The following is a 22,989-nucleotide window of genomic DNA, read 5'->3' as shown; positions in this document are numbered from 1 at the left end:
TGCTACGAAGGTACACCTAAGCTCTGCGCAAGGTGGGCCGAAGTCGGGCCGAAGTGTCAAGCAGCCGACGTCTCTACCGATACTCAGGATCCGACACTGGAAGTCTTTTCTTTCTGGATAGCTAGTAACTCTGCTTGTATCGGTAGTGACAGTGTGTGTAGCATCAAACATCAAAGCTTGTCGGCCTCTGCACCCATCCATCTACTCGGACTGTCAGCTTGTTGCCGTCAATAAAGCGTTCAAGAGCGCGGTTTGGCGATGCCTTCGTGAAGGCGTCAGCAGGATTATCGTCACCATTGATCCAGCGGATCTCAGTGATCTCGCGACGCTCATATGATTGACGCAGCGCCATGATGTCGATCATAAGACGCTTCTCCTTCGTTGTTCCAAGCTTAACGAGGCACTCGTACAAGGAGTACGAGTCTGTACAGACAACCAAGGGAACCTCAGGTATTCTAAGTCGTTCTGTAACTATTCTTAAGGTAGTGGCAATAGCGATGCCTATGTCAAAGCCGTTGACCATGCCATAAATCTCAGAGGCTAGTACGCTCCTTGTGACGCGCTTACATTTTGTAGAGCTGTAGTGGATTATGTTGCCTTGGATTGTGAAGGTGTTGGCGTCAATAGACTCGTTGACGAGCATGAGGACAAAGCCGAGCTGTGAGCTGAGGTCCTTGTTGTTGGCAAAGGAGCCGTCTACGAAGACCATCAACTTAGCCTCCGTGAGATTAACAGTGATGTAACGGAGGCCACGATCGAGGTTCTCTATCTGCCACTTCAGGCGCTTGTTGAGTGCCTTGATGTCCTCATCTGATGGTTGCTGCGCCTGAGCGGCGACGGACAGATCGAATGACGCCTCTGGTTGGCATGTTGATGCGATGTACGCTCCGCGGGCGCGCTGCTCTGTGTACTGTTGCGCGCGGTCGGGTGCCCTAACGTCCACAAGTTTGATCTTTCCTCCTTGTCCTTTCTGCCTAAGGTTCAGAATTGGTTTGCTAGCGTCGATCGTGAGTGTACATCCATTAAAATCCAATTGAATTTCTGGTGTAAGGACAGACTTTGGTTTCGATCTAAACTCTGCCTTCTGGATCTTTTTCTCTTCAAGTAACGAGAACGCGGGTGTCCCAAGCATGAGAGTGTCATCTGTTTGCATGCCAACGATGCCGAAGATGCTGGTGTCGCTGTTTGTGATTAACAGGCATGGGTCGTACGTAGATGTTGCCATGTCCAGTTCCTTGCAATGGTGCCCATGATAGGTTGTCCACCAGTGGACTCCTGCCTCTGCGATTCCATACAGTGGCTTGATCACATGGAGTAGCGTGCCCCTCGGATATCGTGGTACCAGCTCAGTAGGAAGATGTGCGAGTATCGTCCTCTTCAGGGTTGTCTGCGCCTGGGGATACGCCTGCGTGATATCACGGAGCTCTATGTTCATTCCGCGTTGTACCATCTCGGGCGCCAGCGACATGATCAGGCGCTGGCTGCATCGCTGGATGGTTGGAGATTGCGTCAGGATAGCCTCTTTGCCGTGGTCCTGGTAGCCTTGGATAACCAGGCGGGATTTCTCATAGGGCTTGGTTGTCTTTCCCTTGACCTCACGTACTAGGCGTGACTTGAAGATCCGGATCTTGCTGTGTAGCCTCTCGTCGTATTGCTCAAACTTGAAGACTCCACGACCTACGAGGTCGCTGATCTCTTGGTCATCAGATGCTTCAAAGGGTGCGCCTGATGTTGTGATAACTCCATCGTTACGTAGCTTGATAGCTAGCTCAAGATCGACCTGCTCCTTCTTGGTGATGTACGCGTGCCCCTTCCGCTTGTTCTTTGATCCTGGAGGGCGGCCTCTCTTGCGTGGTTGCACTGCCGGTGGTACTGCTACCGGCTCATGCGACTCATTCAGCGCGTGTGGCGCATCGGGGTCGCTCCAAAGATGGTCCGGTCTGTAGTATGGCTTGACGACAGTAGATCTGAATGTTGTTGGACCATTGACCATATCGACAGTAACGTTGTGGCCGTCTATACTGGCGATCTTGTACGGGCCATTCCAGCCATCACTCTCTCTCCATACTAAGACTTCACTCTGGAGTGGGAGTGCTAGCATGTCTGCAGTGGCTGGTCCATTGCGGGCGTTCAATGCGTCTGCAACTTGGCGCTCTGCAGTAAGCTTGCGCAGGGCTTTCGTCGCCTTTTGGATAGCCTCGCTGCGCCTAACCATTGAAGGTGCCGGCGGCGACTCTGTAGTCATTCGTGGGTATGCTCCAAAGACTAGTAGAGTCGGGACTAGACCATCGGGTCCAGCGGTGTCATTGACAGCTTTCACGGCCATTTGAAGGATCGCTTCATCGGACATATCGTCTTGGAGCTCGTCATGGAGTATATCCCATGCTCGGCGAAGTGGTGCGTGGTATCTCTCAGTCTTGCCCACCGACCAGTGAGCCTCTGTAGGCACCTGCTTGCATGTAACTCCCATGATCTTTGCCTCAGCACGGAACTCTGCGCTTGCAAAGTTGGTGCCTGCATCATGTGTGATGATGTCTGGTGGTCCTTGATACGTGTCGATCCATAGCATCCGCAGTGCCTGCCATGTCTCCTTAGCTGAGATAGCGCTGAGGAATTTTGCGCCTTGGAAAGCAGTTGAAGAATCAACCACATGTAATACTGGCTTGCCGCTGAGATACATCACATCCACCAGGATCTCATAGTTGAAGTGGTGATCATCCTTCAGAGTGAATTTGAATCGGCGCGGCGCGGAGCTGTGGAGCTGGCAGTGGTGGCAGAATTTAGTGACCTCCTCTAGGGTTCTCTCTTCAAAGTCGTTATGGCCAGCGTCCTTTAAGAGTTTAACTAGTCGCGTGACAGCTGGGTGTCCAAACCGGCGATGGAGCCGTCTCAGCTCTGTCTCAGTGAGAAACACCGTTGCTCTCTCTCTCTTGTTGAGATGGAACCATGGGTGTCCCCATTTGCGTAGAACAGGGATGCGTATCTTGTCCTGAACAAGCTCATCTGTAGTGTTATTGAAGTAGACTTTTAAGCGGTCCATATCTGCAAGGCACAGCAAGAACGGTGTAGGCGCCTCGAGCACTTCGAAGTTGATCTTCCCAATCTCTGTAGAGACCTGCACTGTTCCAATAGACGCTGTAGCCTCGCCTTTTCCGAATTTGATAGATGCTTTCCCAGCTGTAGATGTGTCTATCTTGACTGTTGGATCTTCTCGTGTGAGTGCAAGGTACTGCTCTTTGCCAACTGTAGATACGTTGGCAGCGCCTGTATCCGGGAGGATACCTTGGTACAGAGATCGTGTATAGCGGTCCTCGAGCAGAAACTGCGACGCTGGTGCTGACGGCGCGCCTCGACTGTATATGTCGTCGCCAGAAATGTGATGCAAGAACGCCTGGTCTGCAAGGCATTGCTCCTTGAAGAACTGCTGCTCAAAGTATTGTTGGTCGCCAGTGCCGTCGTCATTGTCGTCATCCTCGCAGTCTTCCTCCTCTTTCCAGCCTCTCTGGTTATACTGGCTGGTGTGCTCAATTCCTTCGTACTCTGCAAGGTGTACTGAGAAGTCCTTGGGTGGTGGCGCACCTGTAAAATACAGCATAGAGAAGAACTGCGCACGGGCAGTCTTGCGCTCTTCGTCTGTGTGGTTTGTGGACCAGCATCCTTCCTTCTGGCAGACAAAGCACTTCTTCTTCCAGCGTGGCTTAAATCCACGGCTACTGTCAAAGCTTTGTTCGCCTTTTTGAAATGCGCCTCTAGTTCCGCCTCGGGACCCACCTCGGTTTCTTCCATTGCTGTTGTACCGGCGGTCTAAGTAGTACTGGTTATCTTGGTCTACCTCTGTGAAGTTGACAGAGGTAGTCATAGCGAGTGAGTTTTCAATCGAAGATCGTAGATCTCCAAATAGGACCTCACATTCTAGAGACGGCCTGTAGAGCGCCATTGCGAACTCTTTAACGCCTCGACATGCTGTGATTACTGTGGTCCGGAGCGCATATTCTCCCATATACTGCTGCCCAAGCGCCCTCTGGCATAACTGGAGTTTATCTAGCATAATGTCAAGGACCTCATGGAGTGTCTTGTCAGGATTCTCCCTATGGACTTTAGCAAAGGATGTCGTCGTCCAGTCTGCATAGTAGTGACTGTGGTTGACGTCCGTGTCGAAGTGGTTCTTGAGCTTCGTGTATACAGTCAAGAATGTATCTGTCCGCTGATCAACGAAGTGGAGGTAGTAGTCTTGCGCACGGCCTTCCAGGATCCGTGGAAAGACTGCATGGAATTGGTCTGGCTGGATGTCTGCGTGATAGCAGATGCTGTAGAAGATCTTCAATTTGTCGTCTAGGAGGTCGTACGGCTTCCCTGTGTATTTCTTCTCACGATCCCACATCTTTGTAAAGACATTGATTGTCTTTGGATCTAGTTTCCCATTATTAAACTCGATTGGGGGAACTGCCTTGTATGGGTCTGTATCCCCTGAAGGTATAATTGGAGGGACGCTCGGTCCCTTTGGGCGTTGTGGGTATGCTGGCGTGTATTCGCGGAATCTGTCAAAGTTGTTGTACGTTAAGCGAGGTTGATGACTTTGCTGTCGCTGGTCCGCCTGGTGTCGCCCGTCTGCCTGTGGTGTCCGTTCAATTGTCTCTACAAGCGGATCTGCTAGTTGTTGGCTGACCTGGGTACGGGTGCGGTTCTCGTCTTGGACATCGGTTTGTTGATCCTCTGCGTCTTGGTCTCTTGCCCTTACAGAGGTTTGGCTCTGCGCTCGACTCGCTGTTCCTACGTTTGTAGGTTGTGCCGATCCCGTAGTGTGTCGTCCTAGTAGCCTCCGCTGTTGCAGCATATACGCTGCTGACCGCTCGTCAAAGGCAGTAGATTGGAACTGATCGTCCGGCCACTTCGGACAATCCTCCTTGCGCAGCAGCTTAGCTACAGCTTCGCTTGGTGGCATGTTAACACGGCCAGTGTACACACCCTTAAAGCGGAGGATCCGCTTTAGTTCCTTAGTATACGTTGCATGCGCGCGCATAAACATAGCTTCAGTCCAGCCTTCAAAGTCCTGACAGAACTCACCAAAGAGCTCTGCGTCTGCTGTCGGCCGGTCTGTGTAGTCTGCGATCGCACGCGCAATGTACGTTGTTGCTGCAGTTTCGTCTACCTCGTCGTCTGGGGCTTCGATCTCATCGTCCCAGATCTTTGGGTCAATGTGACGCCACTCTCTTGCCTTTAGGTTTGTGGTCCCTAGCAACTCCTCTCGTGTGAGTGTACAGCCTCCATTACTGCTTGCCGTTTCGCTCGCCATTTGTTGTTGACGCGTGTCGTGCTGGCTATGTTCGCCAGGGATACGTCGGTTGTCGTAGATTGTTGACGTGTGCCTTGCTGGCTGCGTTCGCCAGGGATACGTCGGTAGTCGTGGGTTGTACACGGGTCAAGCGGCGACCAGATAGGGGTCGGTGCGTGTATAGACTGCGTCTGGGAACGCTCTGATACGGCTGGAACGGTCGGTCTCAAGCCGGATGAGACGCCTGATACAGCTAACAGTGAACTTAGCACAGATAACTCCGCCGCTGATATAGGCGATCTAGGGAACGCGCGGGGTTATAGGATCTGTCTCTTCTAACCTAACTGTCTGTGACTGCCATGCAATCACTGATCAGTGTTGGTAGGCCTTGTACGATCGTACGGGTGAATAACAACAACGAGGTTCTTCTGGTGACTGGTATTGGTATTGATCTTCTACGAACATAGCTGCTACGAAGGTACACCTAAGCTCTGCGCAAGGTGGGCCGAAGTCGGGCCGAAGTGTCAAGCAGCCGACGTCTCTACCGATACTCACGATCCGACAGTAACGTCATACTCTTGTGTATAATGTGTCAGCTATTAGTAGCTAGATTTAGTAATAGGCTAAGGAACGTATAATATAGACAAAGCTACTCGGCGTAATGTACAGCCAAACTTAGGGGGTTTGGTCTGAGTACTTGCTCAGACACTGCGATTAGTGCGCCTGATCGCGTGACGATGTCTGTGATCTGACACGCGGCTTATATTATTAAAATTCAATGTAACGTCTATCCGTGCGTAGTGGGACACCCTGTGTGCCGGGACTAGCTTATCAACTTGCAGATTTTGGGCAGAAGTTTGTAATTTAAGCGAGCTGATTAGCAGGTCCCGGCACATAGGGTGTCCCGCTACGCAAGGATAGACATTAGTATACTCTCGTGTATAACGTGCCAGCTGTTAGCGGCTAGGTAAGTGTCGGTATACACATACCCTATCACCCAACGCTGAACAAGCTACCCGCCTCGATCCTACTTCGGTCCGACTTGCGCCGAGCTCAGGTATACCTTCGTAGTAACCCCGTTCATAGATTATAATATCAATACTAGTCACCAGAAGAACCTCGTTATTGTTATTCACCCGTACGACCGTACAAGGCCTACCAACAGTAAGCGTCTGGCTTAGAAAATCGCATATTATTAGATTTTTTTAGTACCTATTAGTAGAGCTTCGCACTAATGCTAAGAGAAAATAACGTAACTATTAATGCATTTATTTAGTGATAGTTGTTTGCTAGCTACGTAGGAATGCTACAGAGGTGTCTCTGATCTGAGACGAGTAGAGCCGAAGTGGGATATATGCAGTACATTAGGCAACATCAGGGGATAGGATATGTGTATACCGACTAGCGAAGATCAATCCTTCGCGCCATCAGTTGTTCGATCATCTTTGGGTGCTGTTGTAAACTGTAGCGTCCTTGTTGTTCTCGCTCGTTGCTTTTCACCACTTGAGTCACTATTTCGTACTCTTCACCACGGATAATACAAGTCTGTTTAGACGACCATTGTTGTTGCTTGAGCGTAGACATTAACAATAATCGAGGGCCGTAATCGATGGCACAAATACTTCATCGGTCAGGACGAGATGTTCTACAACGTCTGAACCAAACGCTACTACAAATCGACCCATACATTCTCCCCCCTTACCCCAACCTTTCCATTGTTTCAGGACCACTCGATCCGCCTCTGCTGCGATTAACACTTTCGCAACTACTATACCAACAAGTCGAATTATATCCAACAAACGAGGCTGTCATAATACCGTGGACGAGTGCACGATGGACGTACCAAAAACTATGGGACGAATCCAGCCTGCTTGCGCGAGCACTTTTGAAATATAGAGTACGACCACGAGATCGCGTTGGGATCATGAGTGGGAATTGCGAGAGGTATATCGCGCTCTTCTTTGCTTGTGTGAGGGTTGGTGCGATATGCGTCACTCTAAACAACACATACACGGCGACTGAGACGGAGTATGCACTGAAGCACACTAGTAAGTTATCTTTGAAATTCAGATGTGTAAGTACCATATGCTAAGAGTCGTAGAGTGCCAAATGCTTTTCACGTCGCCCATGATAGCGCGTTTCGATAATGGACCGCTCCTCGAAAGACTACACGAAGAGGACCTACACTTATCCTTGCCAGACTTGAAGGCTGTGTGTCTTGTACGCGGGAACGATGGATTCATTGGATATGAGGAGTTCATACAGGAAGCGCAGAGCATACCCGATCATATTTTGAACATCCTTGACTGCATGATAAGTCCGTACGATGTCGCGAATCTGCAGTTCACGAGCGGTAGTACTGGCAATCCGAAAGCTGCCATGTTGACGCATCAGTAAGTAACGCTATCATGTTATGACTATACAGTGGCTGATTCCACTCTAGTAACCTCGTCAACAACTCCCGCTTCATAGGCGACCGCATGAACCTCACGCCAACTGACACACTCTGCTGCCCACCACCTCTCTTCCACTGCTTTGGGCTCACACTCGGCCTGTTAGCTACACTCAGCCACGGAGGCAAGATTGTGTTCCCTGCCGAAGCCTTCGATCCCGTCGCAACAATGCACGCCATCTCGGACGAGCAATGCACCGCACTACACGGCGTGCCCACGATGATGGAGTCTATCATAAACGTCGAGAAGCCAAAGGGTTGGACATCCGAGCTACGGACGGGCATTGTAGCAGGTAGTCCCGTTCCGCGCTGGTTGATGGAGCGCATGGTCCAAGATCTCGGCATGACAGATTTCACATCCAGCTACGGCCTCACGGAAGCGTCGCCGACAGTTTTCAACGCACATACCACAGACTCACTGCACGCGCGCCTTACAACCGTCGGTACCGTGTTGCCCCATGCGCGCGTCAAGATCGTAGACCACCAAGATCGCGTCGTGCCTATCGGTGTCAGAGGCGAATTGTGCGTCACAGGCTATCAAGTATGTCACGGCTATTGGGAGAACGCAGAGAAGACGGCAGAACTGCTTGTACGAGACAAGCAGGGCGAGCTGTGGCTGCACACGGGCGACGAGGCGGTTCTCGACGTCGGCGGATACTGCACCATCACTGGTCGTTTCAAGGACATCATCATCAGAGGTATGTATCTTCACCCTCTTGCGCGTCGCTGCTAACCTTCCGCAGGCGGCGAAAACATTTACCCCCTCGAGATCGAAGAACGTCTAGTCCAACACCCTTCCATCGCGCGCGCAATCGTCGTCGGCGTATCGCATCCTCGCTATGTCGAAGTCCCTGCCGCATTTCTCCTCCGTGAAGAAGGTACGGACAAGCTATCTCTTGATGAGGTCAGGAGTTGGGTACGGAAAGTCCTGGGCAGACACAAAGCGCCCATGCACCTGTTTTGGCTCGGTGAAAATTACAGCGATGAAGTGCCGCTCACGGGAAGTGGCAAGATCAAAAAATTTGTGTTGAGGGATGTCGCAGAGGGGTTGTTGAAGAACAGGTGAGGGCACGTGATGGCGGGGAGGGCATACGCCGCGCCTACCGTGTCAGTGCACTCAATGCCCAGCACAATCCAATGCACACTCCTCAACACCATGAAGTTTGCAAAAATAATGTTGTAGAGCCACCCACAATAGCTACTATCATGAGATTTTGTGAGTTTGTACTAATTAGATACTTGCAATTAACTTATGCTACTTGTATTTGTTCGAGGGTACAGGTCACGTGTGTACCTCTTTGGGACTAGCGTCTGTTCAGCTCGTTCCTTCTATATATGTGATGGGCTAGAGCCCAGTTGGTGAATCCTCGACGATATCTCGGTCACGTGCGCGAGACGCACAGAGCAACCACACGCGTCCGAACGACGCTTAGACCATCCGCACAGTCCATAGGTAGAAGGTTATTCCGAGCCGCTCCCCGAATAACCTTCAGCACGAGATAGCTTGTAGTTCTCTTCCCTATCGAATACAACTCCAGTATACCTGTGCGATTGCTCCCTGAGCGTAGCCCCTTACAATATAGCCCGTTCCAATAGCTCACAAGAACAATCAAGTTCGCATCTCATGAACACATTTCATCAGTATTCAACGTGAGTGTCAAGCGAGCGCGCCACCCCAACAACCATTTTAGCCTTCTACAAAGAATTACTCAACATATTAGAACAAGGTCTCTCTAGTAGTATGACTACTGTGGATAATCAAGTGAGAGGGACAAGGCGGGGTGGCTGCAACGTATTGTATTAACTCTCGTGTTGTCTCGTGTCACAGACTTTGGCTGTTGTGGTGGGTGCTATTGCCCACCGGGCAGTGCCTGCCACACCAGCATATCATGTGACTCTCAAGCACCTTCTACCCCGGACTGAACCCAGATATTCTCAACACTCCCCCTCAGGACAGGTCCGGTCCGTAGACAACTCCCAGTTGGTTCTTGAATCTTTCAAATGCAACTCGCTGTAGAGGCTTTGTCATTCCGTCAGCAACCATGTCTACAGTTGGCACATAGGCTACATCAAGTTTGCCTTGTTCTGCCAGGTCCCTGACATAGTGATAACAGACGTCGATGTGCTTTGATCTTTCGTGGAGGTGAGGGTTCTTTGTAAGTGCGATGGCGCCCTGGTTGTCTCCCAGCATCTGAACCTTGTTGGTGTCTTTTCCAATGTACTTTGGGAACCCAAGGTCTCTGAACACTTGAGCAATCCACTGGCCTTGCTTGCAGCATGTTGACAGAGCCATGTACTCAGACTCGCAGCTTGATGTAGCGACTGACCGTTGCTTCTTGCTAGACCATGATATCGGGCCTCCATAGAACATCGCAGTGCTTCCTGAAACGCTCTTTCGGTCAACCACATCGCTTGCCCAATCAGCATCAGAGTAGATAACATGTCAGCCCTCAGGGGGTGTGTCAACTAGAATGTTCTACTATCGTCACAGCTACGTAACACACTGCTGATCTGGAATGCTCCAGATACTCTACTTCATGTATATAGTCACTCTCTGCAGCTCTCTCAATAAAACAACCTTCTCTCTCATCTCTCCTCCGATCCAACATAACAAATTGTGAGTGTGCTCCCCCTGGTCCATAGCGTAGTTTCATTGAGACCGTCGATCGAAGATACCGTAGCAGGTTTTTCAGTGCATAGCCATGGTGTTCTGCTGGATCGCTCATGTGTTGGCTTAGCTTCCCAAGGGTGAATGCAATATCTGGACGTGTAAGAACCATAGCGAACATCAGGCTTCCAATGCCCTGTTGGTACTCAGTTGTGTCAATTCGAGTGTCGTTGTCAGTAGCTGGTCTGAATAAGGTGTAATCGGCAGATGGGATCTTCTTATCCTTGTGCTTCTTGCTTGACATTCCAAACTTGTCAAGTACCGCACACAGGTATTGCTCTTGGTCAAGGAAGATTGTACGGTGCTTTCTGTCTCTCGTAACTCGCACTCCAAGGACCTTATGTACCTCCCCCAGGTTCTTGGCGTTGAATCGTCCAGAAAGCTTCTTCCAGAACCACTCAGTCTGAGATTGCACAGTCCGCAACAATCAATTAAGTGGGTCCTAGAAGGTTCAGATTGGATTGATTGATTACCGCTTTAAGCCTAGTAGTTACCTATAGGAGTTTAAGCCCTACCTAGATAGGTAAGTGGGTCTAGGAGAGTGACCGGATTGAATTGATTGTTGCGGAGTCTATGAGATTGCTCCTTTGCCGCTGCAAGGACGTCATCGACGTAGACCAGGATTCGAATCTTTCTCTCCTTATGGACAAACATACAAGGGTCTGCAAGGCTTTGCACAAATCCCCATGCAAGAAGCTCTTTCTTCATTAACAGGTTCCAGTCTCGCGCAGCCTGTTTTAGTCCGTAAAGGCTTCGGAGTACTTTCAGGACATGTCCTTTCTCAACGTGAACTCCCTCAGGTGGCTTAAGAAGGATCAGTTCCTTAAGGTGAGACTCAGTGAACGCGTTCTTGATGTCATAATGAAAACATTCCAAGTCTTCTGCTGCGACAGTAGCTAGGAATAGACGTAAGGTGTCCATGCGAACTGTTGGTGCAAAAGTCTCGTTGTAGTCGATTCCATGTACTTGGGTGAAACCCCTAGCCACAAGGCGTGCCTTAAATCGTTCAACTGTCCCATCTGGCTTAGTCTTGATTGTGAACACCCACTTTGAATCAACTATGTTGGCGTCTTTAGGCGGTACAACTTCTTCCCAGGTTCCATTCTCTATCAGTGAGGTAATCTCTTCCAGCACTGCTGCTTTCCACTGGTTTCCGTACCTTAGGTCACGGATGGCTTGTTGATATGTCTTGGGGATCTGGATTCCTGCGATCTCTGTTGCTGGAAAGGCCTTCTCAAAAATATAGGCGTCTTCGTCTGTTTCTTTGTCCGTAAGATTAACTTGTGCTAGCACAGCTTTGATAATCTTGCGGAATCTTTCATCTTCTGCAGTGTCTTCGCCAGCCCTCTTGCGCTTAGACCCTCTTGTGAAGTATCTTGGGGCTTCTGGCAAGGATTGGACAGGTTCCTCGGATTCTTCAGTTGCCAGATCAGGTACTCGCTCATCTCGAGAGACGGTAGTAGGAGGAGCGGTAGTCAACTTCCTTGGTCTTCCTCTTCTACGCTCAATCGGCTCAGGATTCAGCTCCACTTGTTCTGCAGGCGATGTGTCCATTTGTTCCGCAGGAGGTGGCTCCATCTCTTCTGCAGTCGGTGGTTCCACCTGTTCTGTAGCAGCTTGTTCTGTTGGTTGTGCAGGAGTCGGTTCTGCAGGAGTCGGTTCTGCAGGAGCTGGTTGAGCATGAGCTGGTTGAGTAGGAGTTAGATCTTTCCTTGGTCTTCCTCTTGGTTTTCGGTCTGGCATAATGTTCTGCGTTCCTTGTGGTCCAGCTGGGATGTTCCGCAATCGCAGTTCGACTTTTCCTCCAGGCGTGTATTCATCCACAGATATACGGCTTGATCTTGAGGTGTATCCCAGTTCTGGCGAGTAGAATTTGAACTGCTTATTTGTTGTCTCGGAATATCCCATGAATACTCCAATTCTGCCGCGGTCCACGAGCTTGTCATGCCGTTGATCTGCTGGGATTGTCTTGGGGTTGATGTAGTCTCACGTATGTGATATGGAAGAAGAGATGAAGGACTGAGTTAATTGTATAGCTATAAACGAGGGAAGCTATATATATGTGAGGAATGAGAGAGTGTAGGGATAGCCCTGCTAGCGTGCAACACACCCCCCCAGACTGTAGTGAACACAGTCCGCAACAATCAATTAAGTGGGTCCTAGAAGGTTCAGATTGGATTGATTGATTACCGCTTTAAGCCTAGTAGTTACCTATAGGAGTTTAAGCCCTACCTAGATAGGTAAGTGGGTCTAGGAGAGTGACCGGATTGAATTGATTGTTGCGGAGTCTAGTAGTGAAGCGTAAGGTTGTAGTGTAGAGACTAAGGTAACTGTCTCCAGTTTAAAGGTGAAAAGGAGTGAATAAAGTTCATGTATTAGAACCAGCCCGCTGTATTGCTGGGTAGTTCAGGAGTTTTAGTTGTTGTGAAGACTGAGGAGACGTTTGGTGATATCCTCAAGTCCTAGTTGACGTGTGAAGTTAACGTGCTTTTGCTTTGGTAGTGCCTTTGTAAGACCGTCTGCAGGCATTTGGGCAGTAGAAATCCATTGTACATTCACCTCTCCTCTCTCAACTGCTTGACGCAGCTAGAGTTGGTGAATATCGACGTGTTTGAGCTTGGTTTGAAGTCTTTCTGTGGCCTTTGTCACAATTCCCACTGTCTGCTTGTTATCACAATAGATGACTGGGGTGATGTCTGTTTTGAAATTAAGCTGATCAAAGAGATTGTTCCACCAAATGAACTCTGACGTAGCATGGCTGAGAGCGTAGAGTTCGGCTTCTGTAGTTGACTTTGTAACAGACCGTTGTTTCGTAGCTTTCCAGTCAATAGGCATTCCAAAGAGCTTGAATAGATAGCCATCTGAGCTACGTCTAGTAGACAGATCGTCTGCAAATGAAGCGTCTGCAGCTCCAAAGAAGATAGGCTCAGGGTTAAAAGCAGTCCCGGGGATTGAGTAACCAGTGTTGTCAGGAGTGAGTGCTGAGGCTTTTAAGGCGAAATTGCGTGTCTTGACCAAGAAGCGCCAGGCATGAATTGCAGCGCGTAGGTGTTGTTCTCCAGGATTGTTGAGATACCGGGAGAGAATTGAGTGGGTGAGTGAGATATCAGGTCTTGTGAACACTGAGATGTAGGCTAAGGAGCCAACTAATTGCTGGTATCTTTTCTTTAGTGCTTTGTCTACCACAGTGTTTGGCTCAAGGTTGGTTTCAGCCATTGGAAAATCAGGTAAGGTAGTTGCTCCTTCCATCAAGTTGTACTTATGTGCTACCTTATCAATAAAGGCGTCTTGAATCAGCCAAGTTGATTGTTGAGAGATATCGCGAACTACGCGTATACCGAGGAACCAGTTGAGTTGACCCATCGATCTAAGCTTATACTTCTTGAAGAGCTTGTCCTGGAATTCCTTATAGATGTCCAGCTTCGATGGATGTACTAGGACAACTATATCATCAACATAGAAGAAGACAATAAGACTGTTGTTAGCAAAGAGACATGGCGTATTTGGGATTTGTTTGAGGCCAAGATCTTGGAGTGTGTTGGCCAGGTCCTGGTACCATAGTAGAGGTGCTTCCTTTAGGCCATATAAGGCTCGGCGGAGGAGAAGCAGAGCTCCAAATTGAGTTGTGAAGCCTTCAGGTGTGTTGCAGTACAGTTTCTTAGGTACCCGAGCATTGAGAAATGCGTTCATGGCATCGTATTGGAACATAAGTAGTCCAAACTTAGTTGACATTGCGACGAGAGCTCGAAAGGTTTTAGCTGCTAGTGTAGCAGCGTAGGTGTCACCCCATTGTGTTTGGAGATCACCTCTGACCACAAGTCGCGCTTTAGCTTTCAAGAAGTAGCCATCTTCGTCAAACTTGTTAGTGTATACCCACATGAGGGGCAGAGTCTCTGCATCAGCAGTGAATAGAGTTACTTTGGTGTTCTCGAAGCAACCTTTCTTCCAACAGTCGTCCATCTCCTTTTTCATGGCGTTTCAGTACAAATCGGCCTGGGGATGAGAAACGACGTCTTTGAACCGCTTGGGTGGTTCAGGCATCTGATCTCGATGAAGCCTAGTCTTTGGAGTAATGGCTGTAATCTTCTCATAGAGTGTTGGGTGAAGGGAAGTTGCAAAGGTTCCATAGTAGGTAAAGAAGTTTGATGAAACTCTGTCTTGTCCCTTCTTAGCGCGGCTGCGTCTGCTTCCAGTAATTACATTGTGATCTCCAATGTCTGGATGCAAAGCTTGTAGTGCATTGTTGTTGTGCCGATCTGGGAGATAGCCAGGTATGTCGTATGCATGGCGAGATTCCATTGATGGAGTTGGGCGCTGTAGGACAGCTATTGTTGAGTTGGTTGGTGATGGTGAGCGTGAAGGACTCATGGTTCCTTTAGTTAAGTCCATTGGGCTTCTGTCCGAATATGCGGCGGAAATCTCCATTTCTTCAAGATGCTGGTCCAGTTGCTCAGTTGTGTAGAGATCGTCAGCAGTAGCAGTGAAATGAGGTTGTTCGAGATCTAGAGTCTCTACCTCTTGTTTAGTGATCTTGTTTGTAGTGATGTTGTTGAGTTTATCGTCCTTATAAGAGAATTGCCACTTAAAGATAACGTCTCTAGTCCTAATTACGCGGTCGAGTGTCGGTATCCAGACTCTGTAGATGTTTGATGAGTCGTATCCAACGAGGTATCCGATGTGAGCTCGTGGCTCAGTCTTGTCAGCAGCTTTGATGTCTCTGCGATCAGAGATGTCAACAAGCAAGTCAAGCTGGCTTGATTCTTATCGATTGCAGATCACAGACCATTCTCTGGGACGTGCCACTGTGCACGAGCCTCTATATTGTCTGTGATCTGCAATCGATAAGAATCAAGCCAGCTTGACTTGCTTGTTGACATCTCTGTCTGCGATAGACATAGGCTCTGCACCCAATAGGTGAGTAGTGAGCTACCGAGGGCTTTGTATTGAAAACAACTTCATGAGGTGTCTTCTATCCAAGTGAATGGACTGGTGTAGTGTTGAGCAGCTGTACTGCTGCGACAGCGAGCTCATTAGTGAGGTCTTTTGGCAGTCCTGATGAAATGCGCAGAGCGCGAGTGCGCTGCATAATAGTCCTGCCTGCTGCCTCTTGGAGACCTTTTTGCTCATCAGTGTTCTCAGCCGTTGTTTCAATCTTGATTCCAATGCTCTTGCACGCTGCAGCAAAGTCGCGACCAAGTCCTTTCTCGTTGTCAGATCTAATGATGATGACAACGTACTTGTAGCCAAGCTGTCGCTGGATCTTCTCAATGAGATTGAAGACAGCGGGAATAAGAGTGGTTTTAAGTCGATTTGGAAGGCAAGAGATCTCATGCCACTTAGAGAATTGGCAGACAGCGTGTAGAGCGTATTTGTCGCCGTTGTAGCATTCTTCTCCTTGAGGGACTAGGTATACCAGGTCAATAGCGATGCGTTCGAATGGCCGAGTAGAGACCGTGTCTGGTGTACGCCGTGAGATCTGTTTGTTCATCTTTGTAAGAATGCAGTCTTCGCATTCCTTCCAGGATTGTGGAGGATCACTGCCTTGGAGTTTGAAGCCTCGAACAGCTGCTTCAAGATGGCGGATGGTATCTGGCCCTGGGTGGGCCCAGATGTGATGTGCTTCAGTAGCAGTAGCCTTAAGATGAGGCTTTGGATCATGTGATGGCCTAAATGCAGCCATGGATTGCAGTGAGTTGGCGTTTGGACGTTTCCCATCATCCGCGTCTATGAGCCAGTGACCTGCGTGGTAGTCTAGGAGAGCAACAACGTTGTTTGGAGTCGCTTGGTATAGGTGATTCTTTCCAGAATCAAAGTGAATCTTCATGTCCTTGCAGCGTGAGAGGCTGAGGATGTTGGCAAAGAAACCCTCCACTAGGGCAACGTGGGTAAGCTAGATGTCCTGTATACCATTTGGTGTCCTGACTAGAATGATAACATTTCCCCATTCGCTGATAGAGACTGACTGTGAGCCAGCGTACAAAGCTTCGTCAGCTGTACTGTACCGAGTGTGGGTCCATCTCCATGATTTGGAGTTGATGACGTGAACATTTGATCCAGGATCCATGATCCATCGGTTGATGTAAGGTGGGTTGGATACATGATTGGTAGAGAAGGCCTGAAAAGAACAAGCCATGCTGTGGGGTTGATGATCGCCATGGCCTTGGGCATCAAAGGCAATAGGCGTTGTGGTTGGTTCGGATGTAGCCTTCGCGTTTTGCCTTTCCGCAGCTCTCTGAAGCTGCTTGGCAATTCTTGGATTCTTCTTAGTCTTTTTAAACTTGGCTTCAATCTCTGGGTCTAGTGTCCATCCTGCTCGGCGAACTGCAGGATTGATGTAGGGACAGTTTGAATACCAATGTTCTTCTAAACAGATGCATTTGCCTGGTGGATGATTATGCTTCGCTTGAGGTTTCTGATTCTGGCTAGGTCCTTCTTCGGTAGTATTGGCCTTGGTAGACCCGCTGCTGTCAGCGATGCCGAGAGAGGCGCCGAATGTTCCAAAGGTCGATCCTTGGGGTTTTATAATGCGGAGAAATTGACGGAAGCTGGCAACTAGGGTATTGATTGTCGGTAGATCTAATTCTTTTACCGCTGGGTTTTCCTGTAGATCCAAAAGCTTGCGGAGCTCAGCTGTAGCCTAGGTCTCATGTAGCTTGTTGGCTGTGACAAGGAATTCTTCTTGAACTTGTCCTCCTTTCATCTCAGGCATGTCAAGCATAGCCATGAGGTCAGTGACGCATATCCATTCGTCTAGCCATTTGTCCACGCTTGTGTTGCGCGGTTTAGGTGATCGTAGAGCGTCGTATTTCACCCTAAGCTCTCTTCTTCGGGTAGGGTCGGATGGGACTATGTGGGCTCTGAGCTTGGCTAGTCGTGCGTGTGCAGTTGCGTCATTCTGGATGAGAGGAATCAAGGAAGTGGAGATTGTTGATGCCACGTCAGTGCAGATCTCCTTGAGAGCTTTGTCTTTCTGGTGCCACTCCTTGTACTTCCATTCCCACTCGCTGAGCTTCATTCGCTGTACTTGAAGAACTTCGGCCGTAAGGTCTCCATCTGGGAGTATAGGGCGTTCAGGTTTTGGCGTAAGAGTGGGTGGTGTAGAGACTGCTGGATTACAGTACTCCCATACTCCATGTGACACTGCCTTATCCTTGTGTTGAAAGAGCCAAAGGGACCAGTCCTCTGGTTTTGTCAGGATGACAACGGTCTTAGTAGACCTCTGGGTTTCAACTAATGCCATTCTAGATAGCAGAGTATCGCAAAGTTGGGATAGGTTGTCGGGAGATAGATGCCAAAGAGATGGCAGTTGAGTGAACTTCAGTGGTTAAAAGATTGCAGTAGGCAAATCCGGGCTCATAACTCTCACGTATGTGATATGGAAGAAGAGATGAAGGACTGAGTTGATTGTATAGCTATGAACGAGGGAAGCTATATATATGTGAGGAATGAGAGAGTGTAGGGATAGCTCTGCTAGCGTGCAACATGTAGGAATAGCATCTACTCCCCCATACACGGATGTGATCAATTGATGGCGTTCTTCCCGTGAATGCCTCTTCAGGGCTGACTTGCTTTCCATCAATCGTAGGTCCTGTACTCGTGCGGTTTCGTAGATATGCGTCTGCTTCGACTGCTTCATCCCAGAACTCAATTGGTAGACCAGCGTCCTTGAGCATCGCCCTCATGTCGGCTTCCGCAGTTTGGATATTTCGCTTAGCTGGTCCATTCTGATGTGATGACGCAATTGTAGTGGGCTGCAGCTCCACTCCCTGTGTAACTCTCCACTCCTCAACTTGTTGCAAGAGTTCTGGTGCGTTATCAGTCCCAGCGGCTCTGACTTTTTCGTCAGTCTGATGTTCAACAAAAATCTTCCAGGCTCTAAGCTCCTTTTGGGCGTCTCCCTTCTGCTTTAACGGGACAACCCAGTTCTTCCGCGTGTAGCTGTCAATAATGAGAAGAAACCATCGATTTCCTCGCAAGGATGTTGGGAAAGGTCCTGCAACATCAAATTGTACTAGGGCTAGCTTCTCATCTTTGTGGTCTCTCAGCTGCTTTGGGATGCTGTTCCTCATCTTCGTTAAGGCGTAGACTTCGCAGATCTCCTTCTTTTCTGGCACTTGAATCTTCTTCTCAAGGGTTGTGACTTCGTGGAGTTTGGCAATCTTTGCAGGTCCCAGGTGTGCAAAGCGTCTGTGGTACAGCAAGTATCTCTCCTTTTCGCCAGCCTTGAGTTCGGACTCATCTGGTGTGTGAAGGACTTCTGTATCTTGGGCTGGTGTATCGAGTTCTGTGCCTGGAAATGCTGTTTCTTGGTATCCATCTGCAATGTGTGACACTACGTAGAGACCATCGTCCATAGTTGCTTTAATGATCGTCTTTTTCCCCAGTCTGAAGGACAGTGTGTGGGAATTGAAGCGACCCTTAAGGCCTGCTGCGCAAATTCGTCTCCCTGATAACAAATTAACTCTAAGGTTGGGTACAAGCAGTACATCTGAAAGCCATGTCGAAGATCCATCCTTGCACACCATTTGGGCTTCTCCTTTCCAGTCTGCGTGTAATTCTCCCCCTCCAACCCGAACGAGTCTCCGCTTAATCTTGATCATTTGTCTAAACAGCGAGGGTTGGTCAGACATGTGTGAGGAGGCGCCAGTGTCGCCGGCCCAGGTAGATGGAGAGGCCTTACCGAGGATGTCTTTGGAGAGACGGCATGTCTCAATTTCCTCGTCTTCCGAGTCTAAGGTATCAGTTGATGTCTCCAGCTCTGAATCCGACCTGGCTTCTTCGGCTCCATACGCTTTGCTAGTCTTCTTCTTGGGTTTCTCAAGCTTAGGAGGAGGCTTAGACGACTTAGGAGAGAGCGACTTCTTCTTCCTTTGCTTCTTCTCAACTTCATATTCCTTCAAGAGCTGTCGAGCCTTCCCAAGCTTTGAACAGTCTCGCATGTAGTGAGGCTGGTCGCAAAGATAGCACTGGATGCCAGACGTAGCACCGGGTTCAGAGTTAGATGACAACGACAGCAAGTCTTTGTCGCCTCGCTTGTGCGGCGGAACGTACTTATAGGCTTTCCTGAATGCTGGAAGTGCTTGCTCGTTGGTGTCTTGCTGGTCTCGGACCTCCTTCTCTTCCAGGAACTTGAGCTTCTGTTCGACAGTGAGGTTGAGCTGTGCATTTACGGTGTCAACTGTAGTCCTGAATCTCGTTGGGAGTGATCTAATAAGGATGAGTAGCAGTGCAGAGTCTTTGTAGGCTCCGTTGGTGTCAGCATCTGCTGCCACAAGCTTGCGTCGGTAATCCTTCAGCTTTTCCCATGACCCAATAATTGTGCTCTCAGAATCGAATGTAAATGTCTGGATCCTAGTCATGTACATGTTGGCGGCGGTAGCGTCGGTTTGGGTGTACTTCTTGCGCAAGTAAGCCCAGAATTGGAAGGCAGTGTCGTACTCGTCAATGAGGGCCTGGTTATCATCGCTAAGGGATCTGAACAGGAGGTCGATTGCAGTTGCTTCGTCCTCTAGGTACTTGTTTCTCATGTCGACATTGATGCAGACCTTGACAGTCTTGTTGTCTGTAATGTCCAATTCTTTCACAGCGTCTGATAGGTCCCCAGGAGTAGGAAGCTGGCAGTGCTTCTCTAGACTCTTCTCGCATACGTAGAAGACTCTCTTCCCTTTTAGCTTGACTTTGTTCCGGCGGAACCAAGCATCGTGATTCTCAGCCGTAAGTTTGGGGATCTTCCATTCCTCCTTTGCTTCAGCCATTGTGTATCAGAGGTAAGAGAAGCTCGGACGTATAGGTAGTATACTGCAGGCGTGCAGGCGGTGCAGTCGATGCAGCTGGTGTAGGCGGTGCAGGTGATGCTGGCAATGATGCTGCCGGTGCAGGCGGTGCAGGCAGTCGTTGTCGATTCTCAAGCGTGGAGAAGATGTAGGTATGTTTGCGTGTCAACCGCGTTGCACACGGCTTTTGGTATTTCAACTACTGAATCTGAGTCCTGCGCGACTTGGATAGGTGATTGTCTCGCCAATCTGAGCCCTGCACGACTCTAGTTGGTGTTCGATTCCTTCCGCAAATCGTAGCTAGGTCCTTCGCGACCTTAGTAGTGATTTGATTCCTCCTTGAATCTGAGTCCTGCGCGACTCTGGTGGGATCAAAACAATGACGTCAGTTTTGGCAACCGGAGCTCATAACCTATTGGAACAAGGTCCCTCTAGTAGTATGACTACTATAGATAACCGAGTGGGAGGAGGGACAAGGCGGGGTGGCTGCAACGTATTGTATTGACTATCATGTTATGTGTCCTCCTCTACGGCTGTTGTGGTGGATGCCATTGCCTGCCACACCAGCACATCATGTGACCCCCAAGCACCTTCTACCTGGACTGAACCCAGATATTCTCAACAGATCGATGTAATATACGGGGAGTTGAGAATCAAGTACTAATCCCTGGATTTCGAAGCTGAACACAATGAACCGTAAGGGCTCATTGCCTATTGTTATATACTAATGAATGTCCTATGTCGTATACGTCCTACGTTGTCCTACACTGTCCCATGCGTGGGACCTCGTGGTACATCGTGGGATTCCTTGGGACACACGTGACATGTCCCATGGTGGCGTTCCGCCAAGCTTTGTGGGATGCGGGGCAGGCTTACGTCATTGGTCCTTGTACACCTTTGTACGCCTTTGTCTGAGAAGGGATTCCGACAAGGTCTCCATCCTTCTGCCCTTCATATCTTGCACTGTGTCAGATATAATGAGATATTGCACAAAAGTGATGGATGTTGATGATTGTCTGTATTGTGTTCTGTCTATCGTGTGTCCGCGCTTGTGGCCCTCTTGAGGGGCGCACTATCACGGAGCTGGTGCGCAGTGGGACTGAGGTAGAATATGTGTTGTACTGTGAGGAGCGTAAGGCTCCGCGAGGTGAGAGCTATCTAAGTGCTGGACCCTGGGGCTAGCGACAGGTCACGTGCCTCACGTGATGTCCTTCCCAGGCAGGGTCAGTACCGTGACACGCACTGACCCTCTCTACGCTGATTGGTTGCTGCCAACGTCGAGTAACCCTGCTATCTGACACACCCCCTCAGCTTGGAAGCCCTGATTGCAAGCTGCATAAACTGGTTAATCGATCCTACATATAGAGGCCTTCCAGATGCTCCTGCAACTTCTCAAGCTCAGCTTCTTTCAACGGGGGTTCTTTGCGTTTAACAAGTCCCAACTGATCAAGGAAACTGGCCCATTTATTGGCTGGCAGTGACTTGGTGAATCCGTCTGCGATCATGTTGTCAGACGGAACATACTCTACCCTGATCGTCTTTCGGGTAACTTCTTGTCGTAGCCAATGATTGTGTATGTCAACGTGCCGAAGCTTTGTTTGCAATTTAGCAACGTCTTCATTTACTAGACGGATTGTCTGGGTATTGTCGCACTTGATTGTGATAATTGGATTGCTTAGGTTTACCTGAAGCTCCTTCAACAACCGCGACGTAAAGATTGCCTCCTTAGCAACTTGTGATAGGGCAAGCAGCTCTGCTTCTGTTGTTGATGTTGTCACAGTATCTTGCTTACTTGCTCTCCAAGCGATGAGTCCTCCGAACAGCTTAATTGCGTATCCTTGCGAGCTTTTCCTGTCTAGTGTGTTGTCTGCAAATGATGCGTCACTTGCTACCTCAAGGCCATCGCCTCTACCGAGTTCGAGGGCTAGGGATTCTGTTTTCTTGAGGTACAGGAGCACACGGTCTGCAGCGTCCTGGTGTTCTGTACTTGGATTGACTAGGAAGCGAGCAAGTCGTGATGCTGCAAAGGCTATGTCGGGTCTTGTTGTGACTGCAGCGAATAGAAGCGAGCCAATCTTGCGCTGGTAGCGGTTGATCTCGGACGGCTCTGCTAGGTCACTCCTGGGTCTGAGTTCCATGCCTGACATCGGCGTGTCATGTCTGATGTCTTGTCGGCTTGCTAGTTGGCTGATTTTGTCTGCGTATGCGGCTTGAGATAGCTGTATGGTCTTCTGCTTGCGATCACGAATGACCTCTACGCCGAGAAACCACTGTAAGTTGTCTCCTCCCGTACAAGCGTATTTTTCTTGGATCCGGTTGATGGCCTTCATTGCCTCTGATTCTTGCTTTGAATGGTACGCAACGATGATGTCGTCCACATAGAAGAAGATGATAACTCCGTCTTTAATCATGCAGCATGGCTCCTGTGGTATTTGTTGAAACCCTATCGAAGCAAGAGTTGCAGTGAATTCTTTCTGCCACAGTAATGGTGAGATCCGGAGCCCATACAGTGCCTTTCGCACTTTGAGTAGAGTGCCAGGCTTCTGATACCCTTTTGGCATCCTCATGTATATTTCTCTGTCGATTGCAGCATGCACAAAAGCATTAGTGACGTCGTATTGCTTTAGCTCAAGATCGTATTTGGCGGCGATTGCCATGAGCATTCTAAATGAGCGTCCTGCCAATGTTGCTGCGTATGTGTCTTGGGAGGTGATGTTGCGTTGTTGGTCTCCTCTTACCACCAATCTTGCCTTACATTTGATGAGGCGGTGATGCTTGTCGAGTTTGTAGGTGTATACCCACATACAGTCTAGGATCTGGTGCC

General features: G+C 49.2%; 9 protein-coding genes across 9 annotated transcripts; 1 reads left to right on the top strand and 8 right to left on the bottom strand.

Annotated features, from left to right (window-relative positions):
- Positions 1-163: 163 nt before the first annotated feature.
- On the bottom strand, positions 164-5,293 carry PtrM4_055530 (uncharacterized protein; the record flags this gene model as incomplete). The annotated part of the gene is made up of 1 exon (XM_066105160.1): positions 164-5,293. The coding sequence occupies one exon, from the start codon at positions 5,291-5,293 to the stop codon at positions 164-166; it is 5,130 nt and encodes a 1,709-aa protein (XP_065963787.1).
- Positions 5,294-7,196: 1,903 nt separating this feature from the next.
- Positions 7,197-8,790, top strand: PtrM4_055520 (CaiC, Acyl-CoA synthetase (AMP-forming)-AMP-acid ligase II; the record flags this gene model as incomplete). Its single annotated transcript, XM_066105159.1, has 4 exons — positions 7,197-7,320; positions 7,374-7,665; positions 7,716-8,422; positions 8,468-8,790. The coding sequence occupies 4 exons, from the start codon at positions 7,197-7,199 to the stop codon at positions 8,788-8,790; spliced, it is 1,446 nt and encodes a 481-aa protein (XP_065963786.1).
- Positions 8,791-9,672: 882 nt separating this feature from the next.
- Positions 9,673-10,095, bottom strand: PtrM4_055510 (uncharacterized protein; the record flags this gene model as incomplete). Its single annotated transcript, XM_066105158.1, has 1 exon — positions 9,673-10,095. One exon carries the CDS (start codon positions 10,093-10,095, stop codon positions 9,673-9,675), a length of 423 nt encoding a protein of 140 aa, XP_065963785.1.
- An 801-nt stretch (positions 10,096-10,896) lies between these two features.
- PtrM4_055500 (uncharacterized protein) lies at positions 10,897-12,300 on the bottom strand (the record flags this gene model as incomplete). The annotated part of the gene is made up of 1 exon (XM_066105157.1): positions 10,897-12,300. One exon carries the CDS (start codon positions 12,298-12,300, stop codon positions 10,897-10,899), a length of 1,404 nt encoding a protein of 467 aa, XP_065963784.1.
- A 678-nt stretch (positions 12,301-12,978) lies between these two features.
- PtrM4_055490 (uncharacterized protein) lies at positions 12,979-15,269 on the bottom strand (the record flags this gene model as incomplete). The annotated part of the gene is made up of 3 exons (XM_066105156.1): positions 12,979-14,355; positions 14,404-15,109; positions 15,172-15,269. 3 exons carry the CDS (start codon positions 15,267-15,269, stop codon positions 12,979-12,981), a joined length of 2,181 nt encoding a protein of 726 aa, XP_065963783.1.
- A 92-nt stretch (positions 15,270-15,361) lies between these two features.
- PtrM4_055480 (uncharacterized protein) lies at positions 15,362-16,216 on the bottom strand (the record flags this gene model as incomplete). Its single annotated transcript, XM_066105155.1, has 1 exon — positions 15,362-16,216. The coding sequence occupies one exon, from the start codon at positions 16,214-16,216 to the stop codon at positions 15,362-15,364; it is 855 nt and encodes a 284-aa protein (XP_065963782.1).
- An 813-nt stretch (positions 16,217-17,029) lies between these two features.
- On the bottom strand, positions 17,030-18,746 carry PtrM4_055470 (uncharacterized protein; the record flags this gene model as incomplete). Its single annotated transcript, XM_066105154.1, has 2 exons — positions 17,030-17,707; positions 17,904-18,746. 2 exons carry the CDS (start codon positions 18,744-18,746, stop codon positions 17,030-17,032), a joined length of 1,521 nt encoding a protein of 506 aa, XP_065963781.1.
- Positions 18,747-19,389: 643 nt separating this feature from the next.
- Positions 19,390-20,147, bottom strand: PtrM4_055460 (uncharacterized protein; the record flags this gene model as incomplete). Its single annotated transcript, XM_066105153.1, has 2 exons — positions 19,390-19,411; positions 19,444-20,147. The coding sequence occupies 2 exons, from the start codon at positions 20,145-20,147 to the stop codon at positions 19,390-19,392; spliced, it is 726 nt and encodes a 241-aa protein (XP_065963780.1).
- Positions 20,148-21,520: 1,373 nt separating this feature from the next.
- On the bottom strand, positions 21,521-22,828 carry PtrM4_055450 (uncharacterized protein; the record flags this gene model as incomplete). The annotated part of the gene is made up of 1 exon (XM_066105152.1): positions 21,521-22,828. The coding sequence occupies one exon, from the start codon at positions 22,826-22,828 to the stop codon at positions 21,521-21,523; it is 1,308 nt and encodes a 435-aa protein (XP_065963779.1).
- Positions 22,829-22,989: the final 161 nt, after the last annotated feature.

The sequence above is a fragment of the Pyrenophora tritici-repentis genome, chromosome 2 (assembly GCF_003171515.1).
Source record: "Pyrenophora tritici-repentis strain M4 chromosome 2, whole genome shotgun sequence".
NCBI classification, from domain to species: Eukaryota; Fungi; Ascomycota; class Dothideomycetes; order Pleosporales; family Pleosporaceae; genus Pyrenophora; species Pyrenophora tritici-repentis.
Note: the sequence above shows the minus strand (reverse complement) of the source record. Positions and strands in the feature narration are given on the sequence as shown.